Source organism: Helianthus annuus, chromosome 8 (genome assembly GCF_002127325.2).
Source record: "Helianthus annuus cultivar XRQ/B chromosome 8, HanXRQr2.0-SUNRISE, whole genome shotgun sequence".
In the NCBI taxonomy this organism is placed as follows: Eukaryota; Viridiplantae; Streptophyta; class Magnoliopsida; order Asterales; family Asteraceae; genus Helianthus; species Helianthus annuus.
The window spans coordinates 84,634,955-84,657,129 of record NC_035440.2 but is presented as its reverse complement, the minus strand read 5'-3'; the positions used below and the strand labels follow the sequence as shown (position 1 = coordinate 84,657,129).

The window sequence follows — 22,175 nt, the reverse complement described above, 5'->3', positions numbered from 1 at the left end:
TGTTTTGATATTGATCACACTAACAAAATACTTATCAATTGTATCATTAGTTTTTAATATATGCTTTTTTTTTCAGAGTTTTTTTTCTCTTCTCCTGTAATATATGTTTTTATATATTTAACTCATTTAGGCAATTAATTTAAAATTTCTTTTATATTTGACATATTTATTAATCATTCGTTTAACCTGCTCACAAATTTGATTATTATACTTCTTCCATATTTACATGTAGTAGATAGGGGTGAAAACGAGCCATGCTGTTAGTGAGTTATCTAAGATTGACTCGCTAAAAGCTCGAATTAAGCTAAGCTTTAACAAGCTCGAACCTAAAATAAGCTTGTGTTATAAACGTGCATGGGCCAAGTTTCACTTATCGGCTAATGAGCCTAAAGAGCCTATTAAGTATATAACTTTTGTTTGAAATCTTAAGTACATATTTATATGTAGTATATTAATTTGTTATACATAAAATTACGATAAAAATAACTAAATAACATATATTACCATTAAATATAAATATATATGCAAAAATTACAAAATATATAATAAATGATCCAAGCTCGAGCTTGAAAAACTACTCACGGAGTCACGGGTTGAGACGTTGAGCTTGACCTTCAGTAATAGAGCTCGAAACAAGCCTAGCTCGAGCCAGGGGCGGATGTATTATGGAACAAGGGGTAGCCTCCGCTACGGCTTGGTCGGAAAATTTTTGACGTTTTAGTGTAAATTTTGGAAAAATTTGACGTTTTTTCGATTTCGTTACCGCTTATTTATAAAACGTTACCGCTTGGTCGGAATCCTAGATCCGCCACTGGCTCGAGCTCTTGTAAGTTACAAGAGTTGAACTCATGCTAGGCTCGGCTCATTTACACCGTATGTGTTCATATCCATCCATATGATCTTTCACTTTGACTATGATTAAAGTGCTTAGACTTAAAGTAGTCACCATGCTTGCCAACAAATTGTTGGTGGAAACCTTAAATCCGACTTATTCCCTTGGTGTGTTTTTAATGTTTTCTACTCTTCTGCTGACATGAAGAGATTTATTATTGACTCTTTACTTCAACTGCTAACCACCAGAGCTCTATTACTAAATTAATAATTTATAAACGATCGACTTTTACATACTCAAATGGTTCACTAAGTATATCAACCATATCCAAACATGTAACAAGTTCAAAATCAGGAAAAAGAAATCACCATCATTCATGAGGTTTATTACAATGGCAACGCTCGTTATCAAAACCGAAATCGAAAACCAAAAAAAAAAAAAAAAGAAAAATAGAGTAAACTGTCAAAATCGTTCTTGGGAGTTTGGGCACTTTTGCCAGATCCGTCCAAAAACGGTTTTTTTTTTCTCAACTGAACCACTCAGGTTTCACAAAAGTTGAAAGATCCATCCATTTCTCTAACACTGTTTAACACTAGTTTTTAACGGTGTCAAAAAATTAGATGGACCAGGCAATTTTTGTGAAACATGAGTGGTCTAGTTGAGAAAAAAAACTTTTTGGAAGGATCTGGCAAAAATGCCCAAACTCCGGGGATGACTTTTGCAGTTTACTCAAAAAATAAAGTCATGATACGCCTAAAATACTATTGACATGTATCTTACATCGATCGAAAACCATAAAAACAAAACATCGGTTGTGATTCTGATAACATCAATAACGATATTGTTCGGTTGAAATCAAATTGGTTCGTCATGTCATTGGCAATCGTATGGCCTATGTTCCCAAAAAGTACTATATTTTGAATACAACTATGTTTTCAATAAAATTTATAAATGTCGAGGAAAAAATAAAACACAATTGTATTAAGCTTTACAAAAAAAGTTAACGAAACACAAATTATTAGAGAAAATCAAATTGAATAAAAATAAAATGAGTTAGAATTGTATATTTCTAATAAATATAAGAGGTGAAATAGAAAATAAAAGTAAAAAGCTTGGTGACTAATAAAGTGAATAACTCAACCCCCCGCCCCACACACACACACATTTTCTAACATCAAAGCCTTTTCATACATTTTTTTTATTTAAATCATACCATATCAATAATCATTTTTATTCTCTTTAATACAAGTATAATATTGTTATAGTTTTTTTTTTAATTTAAAAAACAAATCAACATGTTACGTGATTACGTATCATTACATGATTACATAGCGTTACATTATTACATATCATAGTATTACATAATTATATAATACATTATATTATATTCTAGAACAATTATAACGTTGTGTGATTTTGTATACGCTACGTGATTATATACCATTACATAGTTACATAGCATTACGTGCTCCGGATACTTTATTATTATTTATATACTATCTAGGACATGCAATTCACATCTTTTTATTCTTGCTTTCCCCAATTGATACATAGTACACATTTTTCAAGTTTCTGCCCTTGTTGATTCAAGTAACAAATAGAGACTTCGGAATTAGTCCGAGCAGTAACCTCCGTACATGGATTAAATCGGATTCATTTCCTTGCAATTGGCTTGGTATTGGTTGTGTCGACAGTCGATAAAGCAACTTCTATGAACCTCTATGAGCTTAATTTATTCGATTTTCTATCGCCAACCATTTGTAAGCTTTCTATGTTCAATCACCTCCAAATTATTTTCCTTCTAGATTCATTTGCATATAAAGAAGTGTGTTTGTTATATAATGATTTAAAAATAAAGCAGGATTTATAATGTATTGAATTATTCGCGGCTGATATTGATTTCTAAACTCATTATTATTATTATTATTATTATTATTATTATTATTATTATTATTATTATTATTATTATTATTATTATTATTATTATTATTATTATTATTATTATTATTATTTTGTAAATATCAAAAATTCAGAATTCGCTTTAAACCTTGAAAAGTCAATCCCTCTCCAATATGAAAAATGATTCATGATGTTCAGTTTATCACACAAAACTCAAAACTCAACTATTTTATAAACACTCATATGAGCACTATTATTATGTACAAAGTTAATATCTTATTTTAATTTGTTTATTTGATTTAAATTTTACATCACTATCATCTTATGACATACAATTTCTTAAAAATATATATCATAAGCATTCAAATTATTATAGAACATGAATATCACAAATAATTATTATAGAACATGAATATCACAAATTTGCAATAAAAATCCTGTCTTGATTTTTAAATAGGGTCCATTGTTGCATATGATATTTTGTTTTGCATTTAATATTCATTGAAAGTTGATTTATGATAAAACATTAAGAAATATATTATATATATTCAAAACTGATATATAATAATAATAACAACAACAACAATAAATTATTAACTTTTCATAGAGAATTTAGATGCATCACTATTCAAAGCTTCATAATCAATCGGTTTCAATTCTAAACACTTTGGTTAACGTCAGCTTCAGACGTGGTTAGATTCCAACAAATTTCAATTAACGCTTCAGTTAACGTTAGCTTCAGATAGGGGTGTGCACGGTTTGGTTTGGTTCGGTTTTTGGGCAAAACCAAAACTGAAATGTCGGTTTTTGGTTTTTAAACCTTTCGGTTTCGGTTTTTATGTCGGTTCGGTTTTGTTTTTCGGTTATTTCTGTTTTTTGAAACAAAATTATGTAAGATTCAAAAAAATAAAGGTATAATTTAAAATATAAGAATCGTTCTTATATGTTTACATTTAAGATATAATAGTTAACCTCTTTAATTAATATTGCTTACATAAATCTAACCTTCTAATCTATTTTTATGTTTCTCCAAAGTTTTTATTAAGACATTTTTTTATAATAATTTGAAGATCATTTAACTTTTATATTAATATTAGTTATTTCTTGTATGGGATAAATAAATCATTTCAATTATAAATAAACATATAATATTTTTATTATAAAGACTTAACATTTAAGAATAAAATTAATAATATCTACTAGCGTTGGGTTAAACACTTAAACAACTTAAACTTAAACATAAAAAATATATGTATTGTAACTTATCGGTTCGGTTCGTTTTTTTCGGTTATTGAAAATGGTTATCCGAAAACCGAACCGAAATTTTCGGTTATTAAAAATCCAAAAACCAAACCGTCGGTTTTTGTTTCGGTTCGGTTTTTTCGGTTCGGTTTTATAGGTTATTTCGGTTACGGTTCGGTTATTTCGGTTTTCTGCTCACCCATAGCATCAGACCTATTGGAGGGAAGATCTACCCTCCTCAGACCAACCGACATTTTGGTCTTTGAATAGTCAAGAGGAAAACACGCATGTGTGGATCTAACAGGGGTTTCCCCTCTTATGGGCTTGGGGGTAGTGATTTTACGGTGGGTCATTCTGCTTCGGGCAAAATGACCAAACACGAGAAGCATACCTCGACAATCAACATGTGTTTATCCCATTTATTTTTGACACTTATGATTTTCTTGCACCAGAGACTACGGACCTACTTAGTCGAGTCCAAACTCATACATATTATGGGTAAAGTTCTTGTACAAATAATCTTAACATACTAAACATACAAATTGAAGGAAAACTCAAAAAGACAAGGTGGCATTTTTGTAATTATCAATAACTATCAAAGTTACTCTACAAATATACCTAAAAAAACCTAACCACTCCCCCCACCCCCAAAAAAAACCTAAACCCCCCACCCCCCCCCCCCCACCTCCCAAAAACCTAAAAAAAACCTACCCCCCCCACCCCCCAAAAACCTAAAAAAACCTAACCCCCCCCCACCCCCAAAAACCTAAAAAAACCTAACCCCCCCCCCCCACCCCCCACCCCCCAAAACCTAAAAAAACCTAACCCCCCCCCCCCCCAAGCTAAAATGCTAAAAACTAAACCCCCCAAAAAACCTAAAAAAATCTAAAAAAATAAAAAAAAACACACAAATTATTTTATTTTATTTTTTTTAACATTTTTTATTAAAAAATCGCTACTTTTAGTAGCAGCCAAAAAAAAATTTTTTTTTTTTTTGCTAACGAAATGTAGCGATTTTTTAATAAAAAATGTTAAAAAAAAAATTTGTGTTTTTTTAGGTATTTTTGGTTGTAACTTTGATAGTTGGTGGTAATTACAAAAATGCCACCTTGTCTTTTTGGGTTTTCCTTCAATTTGTATGTTTAGTATGTTAAGATTATTTGTATTTGATCTTTTGCCTACATATTATTGATAAAATAATGATTTTTTTTTTTAGGAAGTATAAAAGGTAGTCTACAGGAACCGACCAACAACCGCTAATCAACCAATAACCAGGTGGTGCCAAGTCCTTTTCCTCTGCACTCTTTCTTCCTCACTTTTCTCAACCAAATTCTCATTCACAATCACCTCTCAACAACTCTTCTCACCTTTTTCTCACTTTCATAACAATATTATTATTTCTTCTTCATCTTTTTGGGTGGTCAAGATTAAAGAATGATGAAATGGTCAACAACAACAACTTCAAAAAGGAGCAAAAAAGAAGAGCCACCACAACAGGTTCAAGGTGCCATTGATTGGGAAGTTAGACCTGGAGGTTTGCTTGTACAAAAGAGGATTGTCGGGTCGGATCCGGGTTGTGGTACTACCCAAATTATTAGCATTAAAGTCTCACATGAATCTTATCATCATCATCTCTCTGTACCTTCTGTTTCAACATTTGGTAACTTTTCTACTCCTTTTTTTTGTACTTAGGTTGATCAATGAATATGTTAACTTTTTTAATTAAAGATTTCATCTTTTGGTTGTTCTTCTGTAATTAGGTTGTTAGTTCTTTTGATCATGAATGTTTATGTGATTTTTGAATTAAAAATGTAATCTTGATTGAGGGTGTTTTTTTTTTTTTTTTGTCATTAGTCATTTAGATCATATTTTGTTGACTTTTTTAGTTTTGACTTACAGTTGGGTGTGCTTGTTTTTGTTTTATGAGATATGTTACTTTTTATAAATTGAAGATTGGTATGATACCGGTACCGTACATAAGAAATTTGATATTAGTTTTTGTAAAACAATGTTCAAGAAAATATAACTTCATAGTGAGATCTAAGATAATAGCAAAATACATAAAGTCATTATTAAATTCGGTATTAATACCGGTGTTTACCGAAAAATACCGGTACCGATACCGTTTTTTACCGATACCGAATTTCGAAAAATCTATTACCGATACCGGTACCGTTTATGATCGGTACGGTACGGCATCGGTACGGTACTGGTACGGTACCGGTATTTCGGTAAAAAATCTCATCCCAAGACTTTGAGTAATATTGAATTAGAGTTGTGGTTGTTGATTTTTTTGATCATGAATCTTTTATATACTTTTTGAATAAAAAATGTTATCATGATTCTTGAACCAGGGTTGTTGATGTTGGTCTTTGATAATTAGTTATTAAGAATTTAAGATCATATTTTGTGCTTTCATGTTTTGTTGACTTCTTTCGTTTTGACCTACCGTTTTATATAAATTAATGGCGTAAAGTAGCGTAGGAGTAAGCTTTGCCGATCAAAAAGTTAAAAAAAATAATAATTAATATAATATTTGACTAACAAATGTTATCTTGATTCAGGGTTGTTGATGTTTGTCTTTGAACATAAGTTATTTAGGTCATGTTTTGTGTTTTCATGTTTTGTTGACTTTTCTAATTTTGACTTACAGTTGGGTGTGCTTGTAGTCGTTGGCTTTAACCCTAGACCGCCTGCAAGCATTCATGGCATTCTTTTCCACAAGTTAGCACCAGAATCTTGATTATGTCCCAATGCTTCATGTTCTATGTTCCAAGAGAGTGATTATGTTGACCTTTTGACTTTTAAGATTAAACTTGCTTGATTTTATAGTTATACAACATTCATTCCTTAAATAGTTATATGAATTTTTATTAAGATGGTAATCACGTTGATGTAATCATATGGTGTAGGTGATCTAAAGAAGATTCTTGCGCGTATGATCAATTTAGAAGCTAAGGATCAAAGATTATTATTTAGAGGGAAAGAAAAAGGTGACGATGAACGCCTAGATATGGCTGGTGTAAAGGACATGTCAAAAGTGATATTGTTGGAAGACCCTGCTAGCAAAGAGAGAAAGCTTAATGGAAAGAAGAACGCTAATGTACAGGCGTTTGACGCAGTTATGAAAGTCAGAACCGAAGTGGATAAGCTCTCACACAAGGTTCGTGTAACCAACATCATATTCAACATGCTAGTTTTATCAAAATGTAACTATCTTTGATCCAAGTTCCTATCTTGGGTATCCATATTTGTTTTGACCAATGTAACGATACCGAGAAGATTAACAGATTAACATAGACCACTGTAACACCCTAGGCAAATCCAACATCGGACGTGGTCATGAGAGATTCTTGGTTCATAAGCAATGTCCTACTTCTTAAATCGCCAACGCGTTTTGGGCTTAGTTGGCTATGGAGCACATGAAAAACTCCACAGTTAAGCGTGCTCAGGTAGGAGTAGTACCAGGATGGGTGACCTTCTGGGAAGTCTCCACTGGGGCAACCAAAAATAAATCCGTGAGTTCTTGGATGGGTAACCCATCGGGGGCAAAGCAGACAATATTGGTGATACGAGAGGCCGGATGTTACACCCAACCCGCCAAACATGTCAAAACGTCAACGTGTTCAAAGCTTGTTTGTTTGTGCTTCTTTAGGTTGCAGCCATGGAGACATCCGCCCAAAACGGGATCAAGATTTTGGAGAAGGAAGTTGAGGTTTTGACCGAGCTACTCATGAAGGAGCTACTCAAACTGGATGGTATTGAGGCTGACGGAGAAGCAAAAACTCAAAGGCGAATCGAGGTTGGATTTTCAAAAGTCAAACAAACCACTTTCTTATGTTAAAAGTTAGTTCCGAACATAATTTATGCGATGTTTTTGCACAGGTGCGTCGTGTGCAGAGCTTTGTCGACATTCTTGACGGTCTAAAGTTGACCATGGGTACAAACCAGTTTGACAAGCGCGGTGTGTCGACCGTTTCAATAATGACAAAATGGGAAACATTTGATTCAGGAGTTGGGAGCCTAAATGCACCTAACCATGTAAAAAATTCGACTAAAATAACTAAAGATTGGGAGCAGTTTGAATGATCGATAAACCGTAAACATATTTGCTTATAGTCCCATAGTTATTGTATTGAATGAATAATGGTTGGGACTTGATAGACAAAAGCAGGTGTGGATTTGGTTGTGTGGTAATCTGTTAAGAGATGATCAAGAAAGATCTTTATCATGAATGTGAATGTTTGATGTGGTATATAGTTTGAATAAAGTATTTTGTTAATCAAAATTTTCAACAGAATTTATTAATAATTAAGTTTTTTTTTTTTTTTTGAAAAAGTTGATGCTTCATTCATACCATTGAGAAGTTTTTCAACTTGTTTGTCTTAAAGATAATGAATTTGTCCACCCTTTTCGCCCTTTCGACATGTTTTGTGACTTGCAAAATGATCAAGACTAACTTGCATGTCAAGTGTCAACCGCAAGCTGTGTCGTCAAATGTGTTGGAAAAATGGGCCGAGTTTAAAATAAAATAAAAATTATTATTTTTTGGTTTGTGCTTTACTATGTGAGAGCCTTATAACGAACTAAATTATATTCAAAATGAAGCTAAGATAAATAAGATATCGACGGTCAGATTAGGGTGGGTGTTTTTGCTTATTGAAAACAAGTGTCAGTCAAGTTGAACACGGGTCAAAACAGGTCACTTTATAACACTTGCTAACTTAAAACGGTTCTAAATGACAAGTAACACCCATGACCCACGCCCATTGTTACGGTTAAAGGGGCCTGTGTTGACTTGACACCCAATTCGACCCGCTTGTTTTGCCAGGCTTACTAATCTCTATGTGGGGTACTTCATGGTTCTGAACTTTTTTAAAAGTCAATAACAAGTTCTTATGGAATGCTTCATGGTTAGTGATAGGTACATGCATTTTTGTCCATGTTTGGTTACTTTGAAAACAAGTTGTAGGCCCATAGATTATACGCGTACCCTATTAACCCGACCGAACCAATTTCACCCATACTCGATCAACCAAACTCGAATAAACCCGTTACATGAATACCTGAAAACAAATTGTTATTAGGGTCGGGTATCGGTTAGACCATTAAACATCAAGGAAACCATTCATAATCTTTTCATCTTTTGGTCGTTTCCAAACCCTAATTTTGACCCACATGTGCATGAAGCGCCGCCTCAAGGATCTATAGCGTTTTTTTCCAACCACCGTGCGCTTCATAAACAAGGCTGTATGTGCTTTATCTTATCATATTAACACCCCTTAATCATAAAACTGATACTAAATTGTGTTTTAAGATTAAGGGGCTGTTTGTTTACCTCTTAATGAGGCTCTTAATGGTTCAGACTTCTTACTGGTTGAGCACTTAATGGTTTAGACTGTTTGTTTCACGAGCAGATGTCTGAATGGTTCAGACATTTGCCTCTGAATAGTTAAGATTTATACAGAGGCTGAATGGTTAAGACCTCTAATCTGAATTGGTCAGACATTTGCCTCTGAACGGTTAAGCATTATACAGGCTCTTATGGTTCAGATCTCTTACTGGTTCAGCACTTAATGGTTCAGACCTCTTGCTGGTTCAGCACTTATCCATTCAAATGTACCCCTAACTTTTAATACTAGACAATCAAACTTCATGCTTTGTGGTAAAATGTACAAAGTGCATGAAGAGTTAGCATTGTTATTAGGAATACTCATAAGCATGTGGAACTTGCTAGTGGACACTTTTGTTCCTATAATCTGCCTGCAGTCTTATCTAATAAACAAACTAAACCAAATCTTAGAACCAGTATTTCAAATAAGTCAATAGTTGCATAAAAATGCAGAGCAAGAATCATGTAATAAATATATAATTGTGGCAAAACTGTGAGAAATTAATAACAACTTTTAAAATCCAATTAGTACAAGTAACAAAGTACACAATTAGTGCTCTTACCTCTTTGAATCCCTCTGACAAATATGATGATTATAAAAAAAAAAAAAACTAAAACATCCATAAACATAAAACCACTATGACAAGTAAAAGATAGTACCTCTTGAAACATGTAGAGAACTGAAACATCATTTGTTACGCGTTACCTATATTCTGCTCGACTGGCGACGAATCTCTATTACTCTTTCTTAGCATCATGAGATAAGGGGCGAAAACAAGGAAGATGAGGAAGACCGAGAATACAAAAATGATAACGAAGGCCATGATCTCACCGTCGAGACCATAGTATCGGTTATGTACAAGATTAACCGAATAAACGGGAGCTATCGCGGGGGCGGGTAAGGCTTCATCTGTAGCACCCATTTAAGTTATCATTCTTGCTTATCAGTTATCACACCTCTTATGTTCTTTTATTTTTATTATTTCATTTCATTTTATTTTATTTCTTGATATAGTAATTGGTGAAAAATTGATATGGTCCCTTTACTTGTCTTTATGGGATCCCAAAAAATGTTTTTTTTGCATGTGTCAATTGAATTTGGGATGGTGACAAAGTGTGTGTGCAAGTTGCATATATATGTTTGCTAGAAGACACACATTAGTGTTTGAAAATTCATAAAAAGAAATGTAAAAGGTTTTGGACCGTCCGATTAGAGATAAAGGCATCCCAAAACCTTTGGATTAAAATATGTATGTGTTCACCTACCAACATGGTGCAAATTGGGTAATGATTGATTACCGGTAACATTTTTCCATACGGTGGAATTTAATCGGTATTGATTCAGTTTAATTAAAAAAGAATATCTAAAAATTAAAGTCGTGATATGCTCATAAAGATGATGGTCGGAATGTTGTAAATCGACTGAGAACCATAAAAACAAATATCATTAACGCTTCTGATTGTACTGATACCGATACCAATGTTGTTAGATCGGAATAACCGTGGTACCAATATTGTTGTGACGTTATGGGGTACCGTACCGACACTCTCTATAATTTACGATACAAAAAAAAATACTATATTGTGGACAAAACTCCGTTTAACGAAACTTATACGTGGATATAAATAAACACCATGCGAAGGCATATTAAGAATTCTATAAAGCATAACCTTATATTACTAGAATAAAGAAAAGGGTAAATAACGTCACTTTATTAAAAAAAACTATACATTAGGTAGCTTTTACAACATGTACGATTATGCTTCGATTACTTTACTTACACATTACTACTCACAACCCCGTTTTGAAAGTGTAGCGAATTTGAAACCACGGGGACGCATGTTTCCAAAATTTTCATCGGGAGACTCAAGTTGACTCCGCCCCTAAACCACATGGACGTAAATTGCACTTTACTCAAATTATATTGAAATGTGGAGAAAAATGAACACTTCTTATTGGTGTTCTTTGAACTTTATATAACATAAAAGTTATAAAAGAAAAACAAAAATGCTTAAAATTAGTTGATGAAAACAAAACTTATTATAGCTTAGTGGTATCTTAAGGGTGAGATAAGGCTTATGACCATTAGGTCATGAGTTCGATTCCCACAAAGGGGGTTTTCCCAAATTTATTGGGTTTCATCCTGAATTGGTGTATAGACATTATTGCCTAGTGAAGATGGATATGATCGGGTGGTTCTGCCGGTGGCACGATGATACTCCAGTGGTCCGTCAGTGATCCAAATTTGCCGTTCAAAAAAAAAAAAAAAAAAAAAAACTTAAAATCTTAAAACTTAAAAAAAAAGAAGTAAAAACAAAACTTAAAATACATAAGTTGACTGAGTTAATAACACAGTAAATATAACCAATACAATCCAGACATTCGTATCTTATACATGTTGAATAAATGAAAAAATTAAATAGTTAACGCTAAAAAAATATAAACCGATATTTTTAAAATAAGATATAATTAAAATTATATAAGGAAATATTAAATATTTAGTAACAAAGATTAAAGAAATATTATATTATATGGATAAAGTTATTCTACAAAGTCTTTAAATCTAGGAAGGGAATATAGACACAATATATAGCAAAATATAACACAATACCTAAATATATAACATAATGTCAAGAAAAAAGATATAACGAATCGCAAAAAAACATAATTATGAAAAAAAGGACACAATGCCAAATAAAAAGTCACTACGATCAAAACAAAAATTCTAAAATCTACAAGCTAAAAATCCAAAAGCGAAAACCTAAAATTTAAGATCATAGAGTTCGACGAAATGGTTCCAATGTCACTAGAATGAGTTCAATCGGAGTCTGCTTGATACTCTTTCTACAATTTCCTATTTTAGAATACAATGTATTTGCCAATGAGGTGGTGGTCCATTGGTAACGGCAAGTGGTAGGAGACTTGGGTTCTCCAATATAGACTCAAGTTCAATCCTCACTTGTGTCACTTTGGTGGATAAGGCAATGATAGATAGAGCCTAGCCTCCTTGCAGAGTGTCAGACTCTATCCCGAGCCCACCCGGGTTTTAGTCCCCCCGTGTATTACGCCAGAGAGTTCTGCTCTTGTGGTGGCACAACGACTGTCAAGTGGCAGCCAACGATATGGTTTCCGGGGGAACGCCCAAGCCAAACCCTGAAGCCAGCATGGGCCCAGTTAAGACAACATAGTCTGGCCGGAGTGGGGCAACGAGGCTGTCCAATTTGGGGAGTGCAGTAGCCTAATTCAAGAAAGTCGCCATTCCAAAAAAAAGGCAAAACCTTTAAATATTTTGAGAGTGTGAGGTCTTGAGTTTAAGTCCTACAAACAGCAGAAAATAAAAAAAAATGTTGTTAAAAAAAAAAAGAATACAGTGTATTTGAACTTTTCCCTATGTTATTAACTAGTAGATGCCCCGCCCGCGTTGCGGGGCGATGGCCGAATAATTCTCAATCAATTAAAAAAAAGACTACTATAATTTTGCTATGAAAAAAAAAACGATGATAAGACCGTAATTTTTGGCTCAGGGCAAAACTGTAATTTTTCAGGACTAATGAGCCAGTGTTAGGCAGCTAGAGTTATGCGCCGCCCGCGTTGCGGGACGCTAAACCGAGTATTTCTTAGATTAATAACATGTACGCCTTTATGTCGGTTAGTTATACATGCTACCTATAACACGATATCAAAAAAGATACATCAAGTTAACCAATTAAAGAAAAACAGTACCATAGTTATGATAAATTTTTTTTTTAACTAAAACGATGACAAGCGTGTAATTTAGAGTTGGGGGCAAAACAACAACTTGTCAAGACCAATTAGCGAGTGCTAGACAGCTGTTTGGCGTGAATAAAAACAAAATTAAGTTAACAAAGTAAAATAAAACACTACCATGGATTTGCGAAGAAAAAAAAACGATGGCAAGATTGCAATTTTTAGCGGAGGTAAAATCGTAATTTTAAAATAGAGGTAAAATAATATTTTGAACTGAGGGCAAAACCATAATTTTTATTTTGAAATTGGGGCAAAATCATAATATTTTAGCTGCGGGCAAAATCGTAATTTTTAGCTGGGGGCAAAATCGTAATTTTAAACTGGGAACCAAATCGTAATTTGGCAGGACTCTAGCTGAGGGCAAAACCATAATTTTATTTTGAACTGGGGGCAAAATTGTATTTTTTAACTGAGGGCAAAATTGTAAATTTAAGCAAGCGGCAAAAAGCAAAACTTTATTTCGATTCGAGGGCGAAATCGTAATTTTACACCTGGGATAAAATTGTAATTTGGCATCACCTATAAATAACTATTATATGAAAAAAGAAAAAAAAAACAAAAGTCAACATGGCTGCCAAAAGTGGCCAACCAGTTGAAAAAACTATTATCCGCTGATGTAAGCAAATGTTAATATGTATAAGGGTGAGAGGGGCACTCCCCTCTTAGGCCGTGGGGTATGGGGCGAGACTTTTGGCGTGGGTTGGGGTAAAACGCCCAAGTCACCACCCCGGATGGGCTTGGGTTTGGGGCGTGGCCTTTGGGGCTTGGGTTTCAAGCCGGGCGTGGGGCGGGGGACCAAGGTGACATGGCGGTTGCTGAGTGGCCCATTCAAAGTAGCCGTTGGCTAGCCGTTGGGCTAGCCGTTGGGGGCTAGGTTTTTAAAAAAAAAAATCTTTTTTCTTTTATATATACTTACCACATTTAACATTTTTCTCACACAATATCAAACACATAAAACACAATATTACCATGAGTTCTTCAAGTTATAGTGAATCGTCATCATCATCTGACGAAGGTGCGGAAATATTTCTACAAACGATCGCGGCTGTAGTGAAAGCTATCGTGGAAGACGAAGACGATGAGGAAGAGACTCAACAACCTAAACGGAGGAGGAGGTACATCGCTCGTGAGCGGCACACCGCTAACGATTTGTTGGTAAGCGATTACTTCTCAGCGGAACCTAAGTATGATGAAAAAATGTTTAGGCGTCGTTTTCGTATGAGTAAAAACTTATTTTTAAGAATATCTACAGATCTTGAGGAGAAATATGATTATTTCAAACAAAAACCCGATGTAACCGGGCAATTAGGATTTAGTACGTGGCAAAAGGTCACGGCCGCACTTAGGCAGTTAGCGTACGACAATAGTTCGGACATTATGGATGACTATTTAAAAATGTCTGCACGTGTAGCTAGAGAAACTCTTCACAACTTTTGTTCGTGTATTCTAGAACTTTATAAGAAAAGATATTTGAGAAAGCCCTCCTTCAGTGACATGCAACAAATATTGGAACATCACGCTTATTATCATGGGCTACCCGGGATGATAGATAGTTTAGATTGTATGAAATGGCCCTGGGAACTTTGTCCTACCCAATGGCAATGTGCTCACACTAGTGGATTTCACGGGGTGCCAGCCATCATGCTTGAAGCGGTTGCGTCCCAAGATCTTTGGATATGGCATGCGTTCTTCGGTATGCCAGGTTCACATAATGATCTTACCATCATACACCACTCGCCTCTTTTCAATGATCGGGTAAATGGTATAGGACCCAAAGGAAGTTTCTTTGTAAACGGGGTTGAGTACGCGTACGGGTACTACCTAGTTGATGGGATTTACCCAGAGTGGGGGGTTTTTGTAAAATCGTTCACAAAACACGGTACCACAGATCCAAAGAGATTAAAGTTTAACAGGGTCCAGATGGCTGCACGTAAAGACGTCGAGCGAGCATTCGGTGTTTTGAAGAAAAGGTGGCGAATATTGGGAATTCCTTGTCGACTATGGGACAAGGATCAAATTGGAAACGTGATGTACACATGTATCATTCTTCACAACATGATTTTGGAGGATGAAGGTAGAGCGGTCGTTACCTACTATGATGACGATGACCCTCAACCAGGTAACGTAACAGACGAAGATAAAGCGGCAAATGAATTTTTAATAAAGTCAAGGGATATACATTAGAACCGTCGAGCTGATTTGGTGGAACACGTTTCAACGATTCCTGGGTTCGAAACCGACGAAGACGACGAAGAATGACTGTCTTTTATTTTGATAATTATTATGTATGTTTATGTATTTTTTAAAAAAAAATATGTATGTTATATGTATGTTTATTTTTTGTATAATTATAAATATAAATATATATTAAAATTAATTGTTGAGATGGCATAGCCACCCGCCCAACCCAAGCCCAACCCACGCCCCGCCATACCCAGCGGACACGTAACCAACCCGTGGGCTGGCTCCCTTTACACGTGTCACCTTTTGCCCAACCCAAGCCCCAATCCAAGCCCCACCATACCCCACGGCCTTAGGGCCCTCTTAGGGGAGTCCCCTCTCTTACGCACACCCAATCAGGTTATGCCACGTCAACTCCCCTCTTAAACTCCCCTCGCACCCCAATTTGATTGCGGCACTCCCCTCTTAGGGGAATTGTTTTTTTATTCAAAAAAAAATGTTGATTGGTTAAAAATGAGGGTGGCCCACCATCTTCTCTCTCCTTCGTTGCGGTGAACCCTCCCCGATAAACACCCTCGATTTCCCTCCCCGCTTTGTTGGCGGCACCCTTCCCGCTCGGCAACCCCCTCCCTGATTTCCCTTCCTGCATGCACCCCGCTCCCCCTAATGCTACCTTTTTAAGGCATGTACTAACAACATTGTTTTCAGAAACCGGATAGAATGGAATTCTTACTTTTAAACAATGTTTTCTGAAAAGAAAGAAAATCCATGTTCTGTTAAAACCAACAACTCTCTTCTTAAAGTAATAAGACTGTAGGGTGCGGGATGGCTTGGGTTGGGGGTTTTGTACGACACGTGGTGGAGGTGGGCTTCACCATGCCACCCCAAAAAAGTGGGGTGTGGAGGGGGCGTGGTGTGACATGACTTAACTTGACGTCTCCAATCATGTAGATTTTTCTTTTAATTAAAATAGCCAACCAAAGTCAGCCAACCAAAGCCAGCCAACTCACCCTGCCCCTCGCTCCACGCCAGGCGGAATACCCACGCCAAAGGGGCAAAGCCAACCCCAACACCAACCCAGAGTGAAAAAGCTGGCGTTGAAGGGCAACCCACGTCCCCAACCCAAGCCCACACCCCGTAGTCTAAGGGCATGTAATTGATGGTGAAATATCGCCATCTTTAAGTTAAAAATGTTTGTATGGTATTATGGCCTTACTAATTGAGTAAACCTCAATTTGTAACCCTTTGGTTTAAGGACAAAATCAATTTAGGCTATTTTAAGTAGGAGTGTTTAAAATTGGATATCTGAAAATTCGGATATCCGAAATTTTCGGATACTTGATTTTACTATCCGAATCCGTATCCGAGATTTCGGATAACCGAAATTCGGATATCTGATCGGATAGTGAATCGGATATCTGAATATCCAATTATTTATTTAATTTTTATTTTTTTGTTATTTTTTAATATTCGGAACCGGATATTTCGGATATTTTCGGATATTTTCGGATATCCGAATATAACTTTTCAGATATTTTTTGGATATTTTGGATATTTTTCGGATACTTCGGATATTTTCGGATAATTGAAAAAAAATAAAAATTAATTTTTCAGATACTTCGGATATCCGAAAATTTTTAAAATCACTACCTGAATCCGAATATTCGGATATCCGATATTCAATTTTCGGATAGTTCGGATTCGGATAATTCGGATCGTATTTTCGGATACGGATAGTTTTGAACACCCCTAATTTTAAGAAACTTCTTGCTGTCTACGCTTCTACCTTTGGAAAGCGCTACAGGTTACAACCCTTCAGTTCGTACCTTAAAAATATTTGTATTTGATCTTTTGTCTAGAAAATTAAGGGGGTAGCATAGAAGTATAACATATGAAACATCAAGTTATAAATTAGGTCCATTTAAAAATCAATTAGGTTTAGACCAATAGCCCTTTGATATATTTCGTTCAGATCTAAGGAGCAGTCCAAACTCAGACAGGTCAGGACCGGCCCCGCCGTGACTTTCCATTACAACTTCATGCCTTTACCAATGCAGATTGGGCCGGTGACAAGGACAACTATAGAAGTATAACATGTTACATTGTGTATTGGTTCACAACCTACAACACGTTACATTGTATATGAGCCAATAGAAATTATTCATGCCATTATTGTATGATGACTTTGATTAGTTCCTCTTATGAGTATTATACCTGCATATAATGAAAATAACCCTTATGTGATACGAAATGATCTAGAAAACACTAGACTTTGAATCTTTAAGACATATGCATGTTAAAGGCCTTAAAAGAATAAAGATTAACTAGAGGGGATGAAAGATAATAAAGAATTAAAGAAAAGAGACCGAACATGATTGAGAGGTAATACTCTTCGATAGCACTAGTTGACACAAGAGCATGTAATAACTTCGTCTCAATATATGAAGCAAAAAGACTCGGAACTTGAGAAACAAAATAAGACGCAATGATCAAATCCACAAATGGACCTAGCCAGCGAATACAAGGGATGGCATACGACGTCAAAATCACAATCGACAAATGGAAAGGTAAGATCGAACTTTCTGTGGTACCAATAAAAGACCACAACTTTGTGCTTAGCCATGATTTCTTATTAAAGGAATTGGCCTTTCTCATGCCATTCGCAAACAGATTTTACATCACGAACGGAAATCAAGTTTACAATGTAAAGACGGAGACGAACACTGGACTGTAAGAAACGACAATAACATCAATGCGACTCGAGGTCAGTTCGAAGACAAGATCAACCACACAACCACTACAACAAGGCATAATCCGAAAGCATGACGAGGACATCGTGGATTTACGTGGGGGAGGATGCCACGCCTCGCAAAAGTTCAACACCAATTTTCAGCATTCTAGAAAGTTCCGGGGCCATTTAGAGTCAACAAGAGTTGCCCCGGAAGACTCTGGAACAACCCAGCACATGCCAGAAACTTAGGAGCATCACAATGCCCAAGTTCAAGCGAAAAATGGCCTAGAAATTTTTAAAAAAAGGTTGATCAAAACAACCCCAACATTCAGAATTGAAGACTCTAGAATTTCAGCCAAGCATCATGATATTTAGAAAGAATTATGTAAATGTTGTTATGTAGATTTTTGTAAAGGAATGATCTAGATATGGAACCATCTAGATCAGCTCCTAGTAGTATAAATAGTAGTGATAGGCATCATTTGCACTCACCTTACGTTACCCCACATAACCTACTCAATGTCCACATTACCAACACAGTCTTACAACACTACAAGCTTTGTAAGGTCTTGTAAAACATCTTGTACTCTTGTTCACATTCAATATAAAGAATTGTTTGATCATAACCTTTAACGATTTTGCATCACATTACGTGAATCACAACTAAACCAAACCAAAGGCTTAACTTAGAACAAATCTAAGTCGCCGCACGAGAGTTACAAAGTTGTTCTACGACATAATGCTTCACAACACTGCTTCTATTTTCTTTTTAATTTTTCAAAAAGGTATTAACTTATTAAAAAGTTACAACAGTTGAAAAATCATGGGGGTACTTTGTTTAAAACAAGAGGAAAATTGTATATTTCCCCTTCTAAAACACTTCAATTGCATATTTACGCAACCTTAAATTTTAATTGCATATTTCCCCTTCATTGGCTAAAAGAATTGCAAATTTACCCATTTTGATTTATTTATTTAAAGATTAATTATATAATAAATTTTTTACCCATCCTTTGGCTAAAACTTTAATACTACACATTCACCCATTTTTACAAATAGTTTTTCGTATTCTTTTACAAATACTTTTTGGTTTTAAAGATTTTTTTTACATAACTGGCTCTCTTTTTTAACATAGAGATGATACTGCAATGTTTAGGAATAACCACTAGCTCTTATCAAATATATTAATCTGGTTTTTGATATTACACGACAACGACACAATACAAATTTCGAATTGTTGGAAACTAATAACTTCCAAACTTTATATAATAAAAAAGAATAACCAACTTTTTGAATAAAACAAACCGTTGTGATTGTTGGATCATAGTGCAATGGTTCATATCATACTTTTTACACGTACCGGTATATAATCACGTAACCTTATAGTTTGTGAAAAAGAAATTAAAAGTTAAAAAAACTATAGCAATAGTCTACTCAAATTTGCGTACCAGTTTAAATATATTCATTATATTTTAAAGCTATGAAATTTGCGTACCAGTTTAAATATATTCATTAAAAAACAATGCTTAATTCCCCAAAATTGGATTAAAAAAACAAATAGCTGGTTTGGAATGTAATGATATTACTACTCAAGATTCTATGGAAAGTTGGATCTCATTAATGTTCATAACTACGAACTGATAAAATTTGCGTACCGGTTTAAATATATTGATTAAAATGCCTGATCCATTATAACAATTTATACACACCGTTGCAACCGTTTAGTTCATTCGTGTGGCTATTTAGAAGCACCGTTCATTCATCTACACTAACCATAATTAATAGCTTAAACACTAATTTTAAAAGAATTAATGTCAATCAACAATCGTGTTTGCCGAATTGGGGTCGAGTCCACTATCACGTATCTTTCTCGTGTGCCACTCCCTTTGTTCATTTGTCATCCAAGAATGGTAGCGAATTGCGTTGATAGAGCCAAGAAAGCTCTCGTAAATTTCAATTCTCAGACGAAGACTAGTAGTTAGATCAGTACACGTGGTTATAGCGGTCTTGACATCTTCCATTCTGAACTCAATCAAAAAATCAAGATTGTGACTTTGGGGGGAAAGACAGACGACTTGCAGACGATGGAAATGGTTTGGTTTTTCTGGGATTCAAGACTCAAGGTTCGATGAAGACGACGGAGTGAAGGACGGTTAATGTTCAGAAAGAAAGAAAAAGGAAGATGATGGGTTTTTGTGAGTTGTGGGAGGGGTTCAAGATTGAGATTCGAAGCCACCTTTATAAATAGCAGAATTTCGAATTTATTTTCAACTTCTAGTCCTTCTCTTTAAAATTTTTATCTTATTATCCCCCTCTTTTTTATGTAATATGTGCCAACACTATATTCTATTCTATTCTATAACAAAACCCAACGTTCTTTTAAATATTATTTTGTTACTGTTATGGGTGAAATTCTGAGTCCATATCCTGAGAAATATCTTGGATTATATCTTGGTTATATGATATCTGTTCACATCCGGGATGCTGATTCAGGATATTGGTAACATCCTGAATGGTATCCTCAGGATCACTAACGGATTATGTGTAGGTACGTGGGTTAGAAGCTAGCAACGTTCACAAGGAATCATTTCGCGGAAGACTCGGTCCAAGTCGTTCGAATAAAGATGTTGAAGCCGTATTACTCGGTCTACAACGTTTACAATGGAATATTCAGAGCATCCCATATTTATAGGAATTTTCGTTTGTAATTTGTTACTATAAATAGGTGGGTATACCAGATCGAATAGGACATCACATCAACACTCACTACACTCTTACACTTGTTCTTTAGCAATTTTCACTCTCGCATTGTAACACTTAGCGATCTGGTCAATATCCTGCACTGTATCCTGAAGTTTAAAGCAATAAGAAGAACAAGGCAGCTGCGATTGTCAGCTCCTGAGGTTTTATGCCGACGATCTAGATTGATCAAGGGCTTTCCTCGTATATCTCGTGTCACCCCCTTTACTTTTTGCTCACTGTTTGATCATAGATACAGCTCAATTTCCTGAGCCGTATCCTGAATACTGTTTTTCTAAACAACTTAACCAACATATTTTCAACACACTTTTTAGCACACTACCTCACTTAACTAATTTGATCACTTAATTGCTTCGGTAATTTTTGACCAAAACAATTTGGCGCCCACCGTGGGGCAAGTGGTGTTCTCTTTACTAAAATTTTTTGTGAAATCGCTAATCAGTTTTCTGTTTTCAAAACTTTTTGCCACATTGTTTAAAATGGCCTCAAGATCAAACATGAGCTCCTCCACTGTGTCTGCTACAACTTCTGCTACTACTGGTCCGGTGCTTCCACCACGTCCTCCAAGGATGCAATCTTCTTCACAACCTCAGGATATTATCCCTACTCAGAGTATTCAGGGATCTGCTCCGATTTTAGCTTCTAATGATGAAATTCTAACCTTATTTGGAAGTGTGCAGGAACAAATGGGGCAGCAACAGGAAACAAACCAAATGCTGTTGAGGGAAATACAACTCCTGAAGTCCGGCTCGAGCAGATCTGCCGAGGATATCGTTACTCCACTACAACCCAGAGCTTTGAACTTCAGTTCGGCTGTGTACACTGAGGATAATAGGGGGAATATTGTGCCCAGCCTTCCTCAGAATCATACTACTGAAATACCCTCCTCGGTCAGGATGTCAACGATGAGGAGCTCAGGATATGCTTCAGGATATGGGCAGAATCCTCAGATGGGTAATGTGTCAAATAATAATAATACTCATGCTGCTAACAATAGAGGATCTTTGCAGGATACAAGTGTAACATCAGCATTTACCAGGGAGCTTCAGAAGTTGAAGGACATGATATCCAGCGTGCCTGGAGTGGTCCAGCCAATCCCGGAAGTGTCCCAAGACAGCCACAGGATATCTCGCTTTGCTATCCTATCTGTGATTATGAGATTCCAAAGAGACTTCAAACCCCCAACATAAAGCTTTATGATGGAACTACGGATCCTGAAGAACATATTGCCCAGTATAGGGAGAGAATGGAAATTAACCCTATCCCTCCGGAGCTCAAGGAAGCTTGCTTGTGCAAGGGTTTTGGTTCTACCTTAACAGGATCAACCTTGAAATGGCTCCTAAATGTTCCTCCTCGTTCGATTACATCA

General features: G+C 35.5%; 1 protein-coding gene across 1 annotated transcript; it reads left to right on the top strand.

Moving 5' to 3' along the window:
- Positions 1-5,218: 5,218 nt before the first annotated feature.
- Positions 5,219-8,261, top strand: LOC110873258 (BAG family molecular chaperone regulator 4). Its single transcript, XM_022122190.2, has 4 exons — positions 5,219-5,633; positions 6,886-7,136; positions 7,629-7,775; positions 7,859-8,261. Exons 1-4 carry the CDS (start codon positions 5,408-5,410, stop codon positions 8,060-8,062), a joined length of 828 nt encoding a protein of 275 aa, XP_021977882.1. The 5' UTR covers positions 5,219-5,407; the 3' UTR covers positions 8,063-8,261.
- Positions 8,262-22,175: the final 13,914 nt, after the last annotated feature.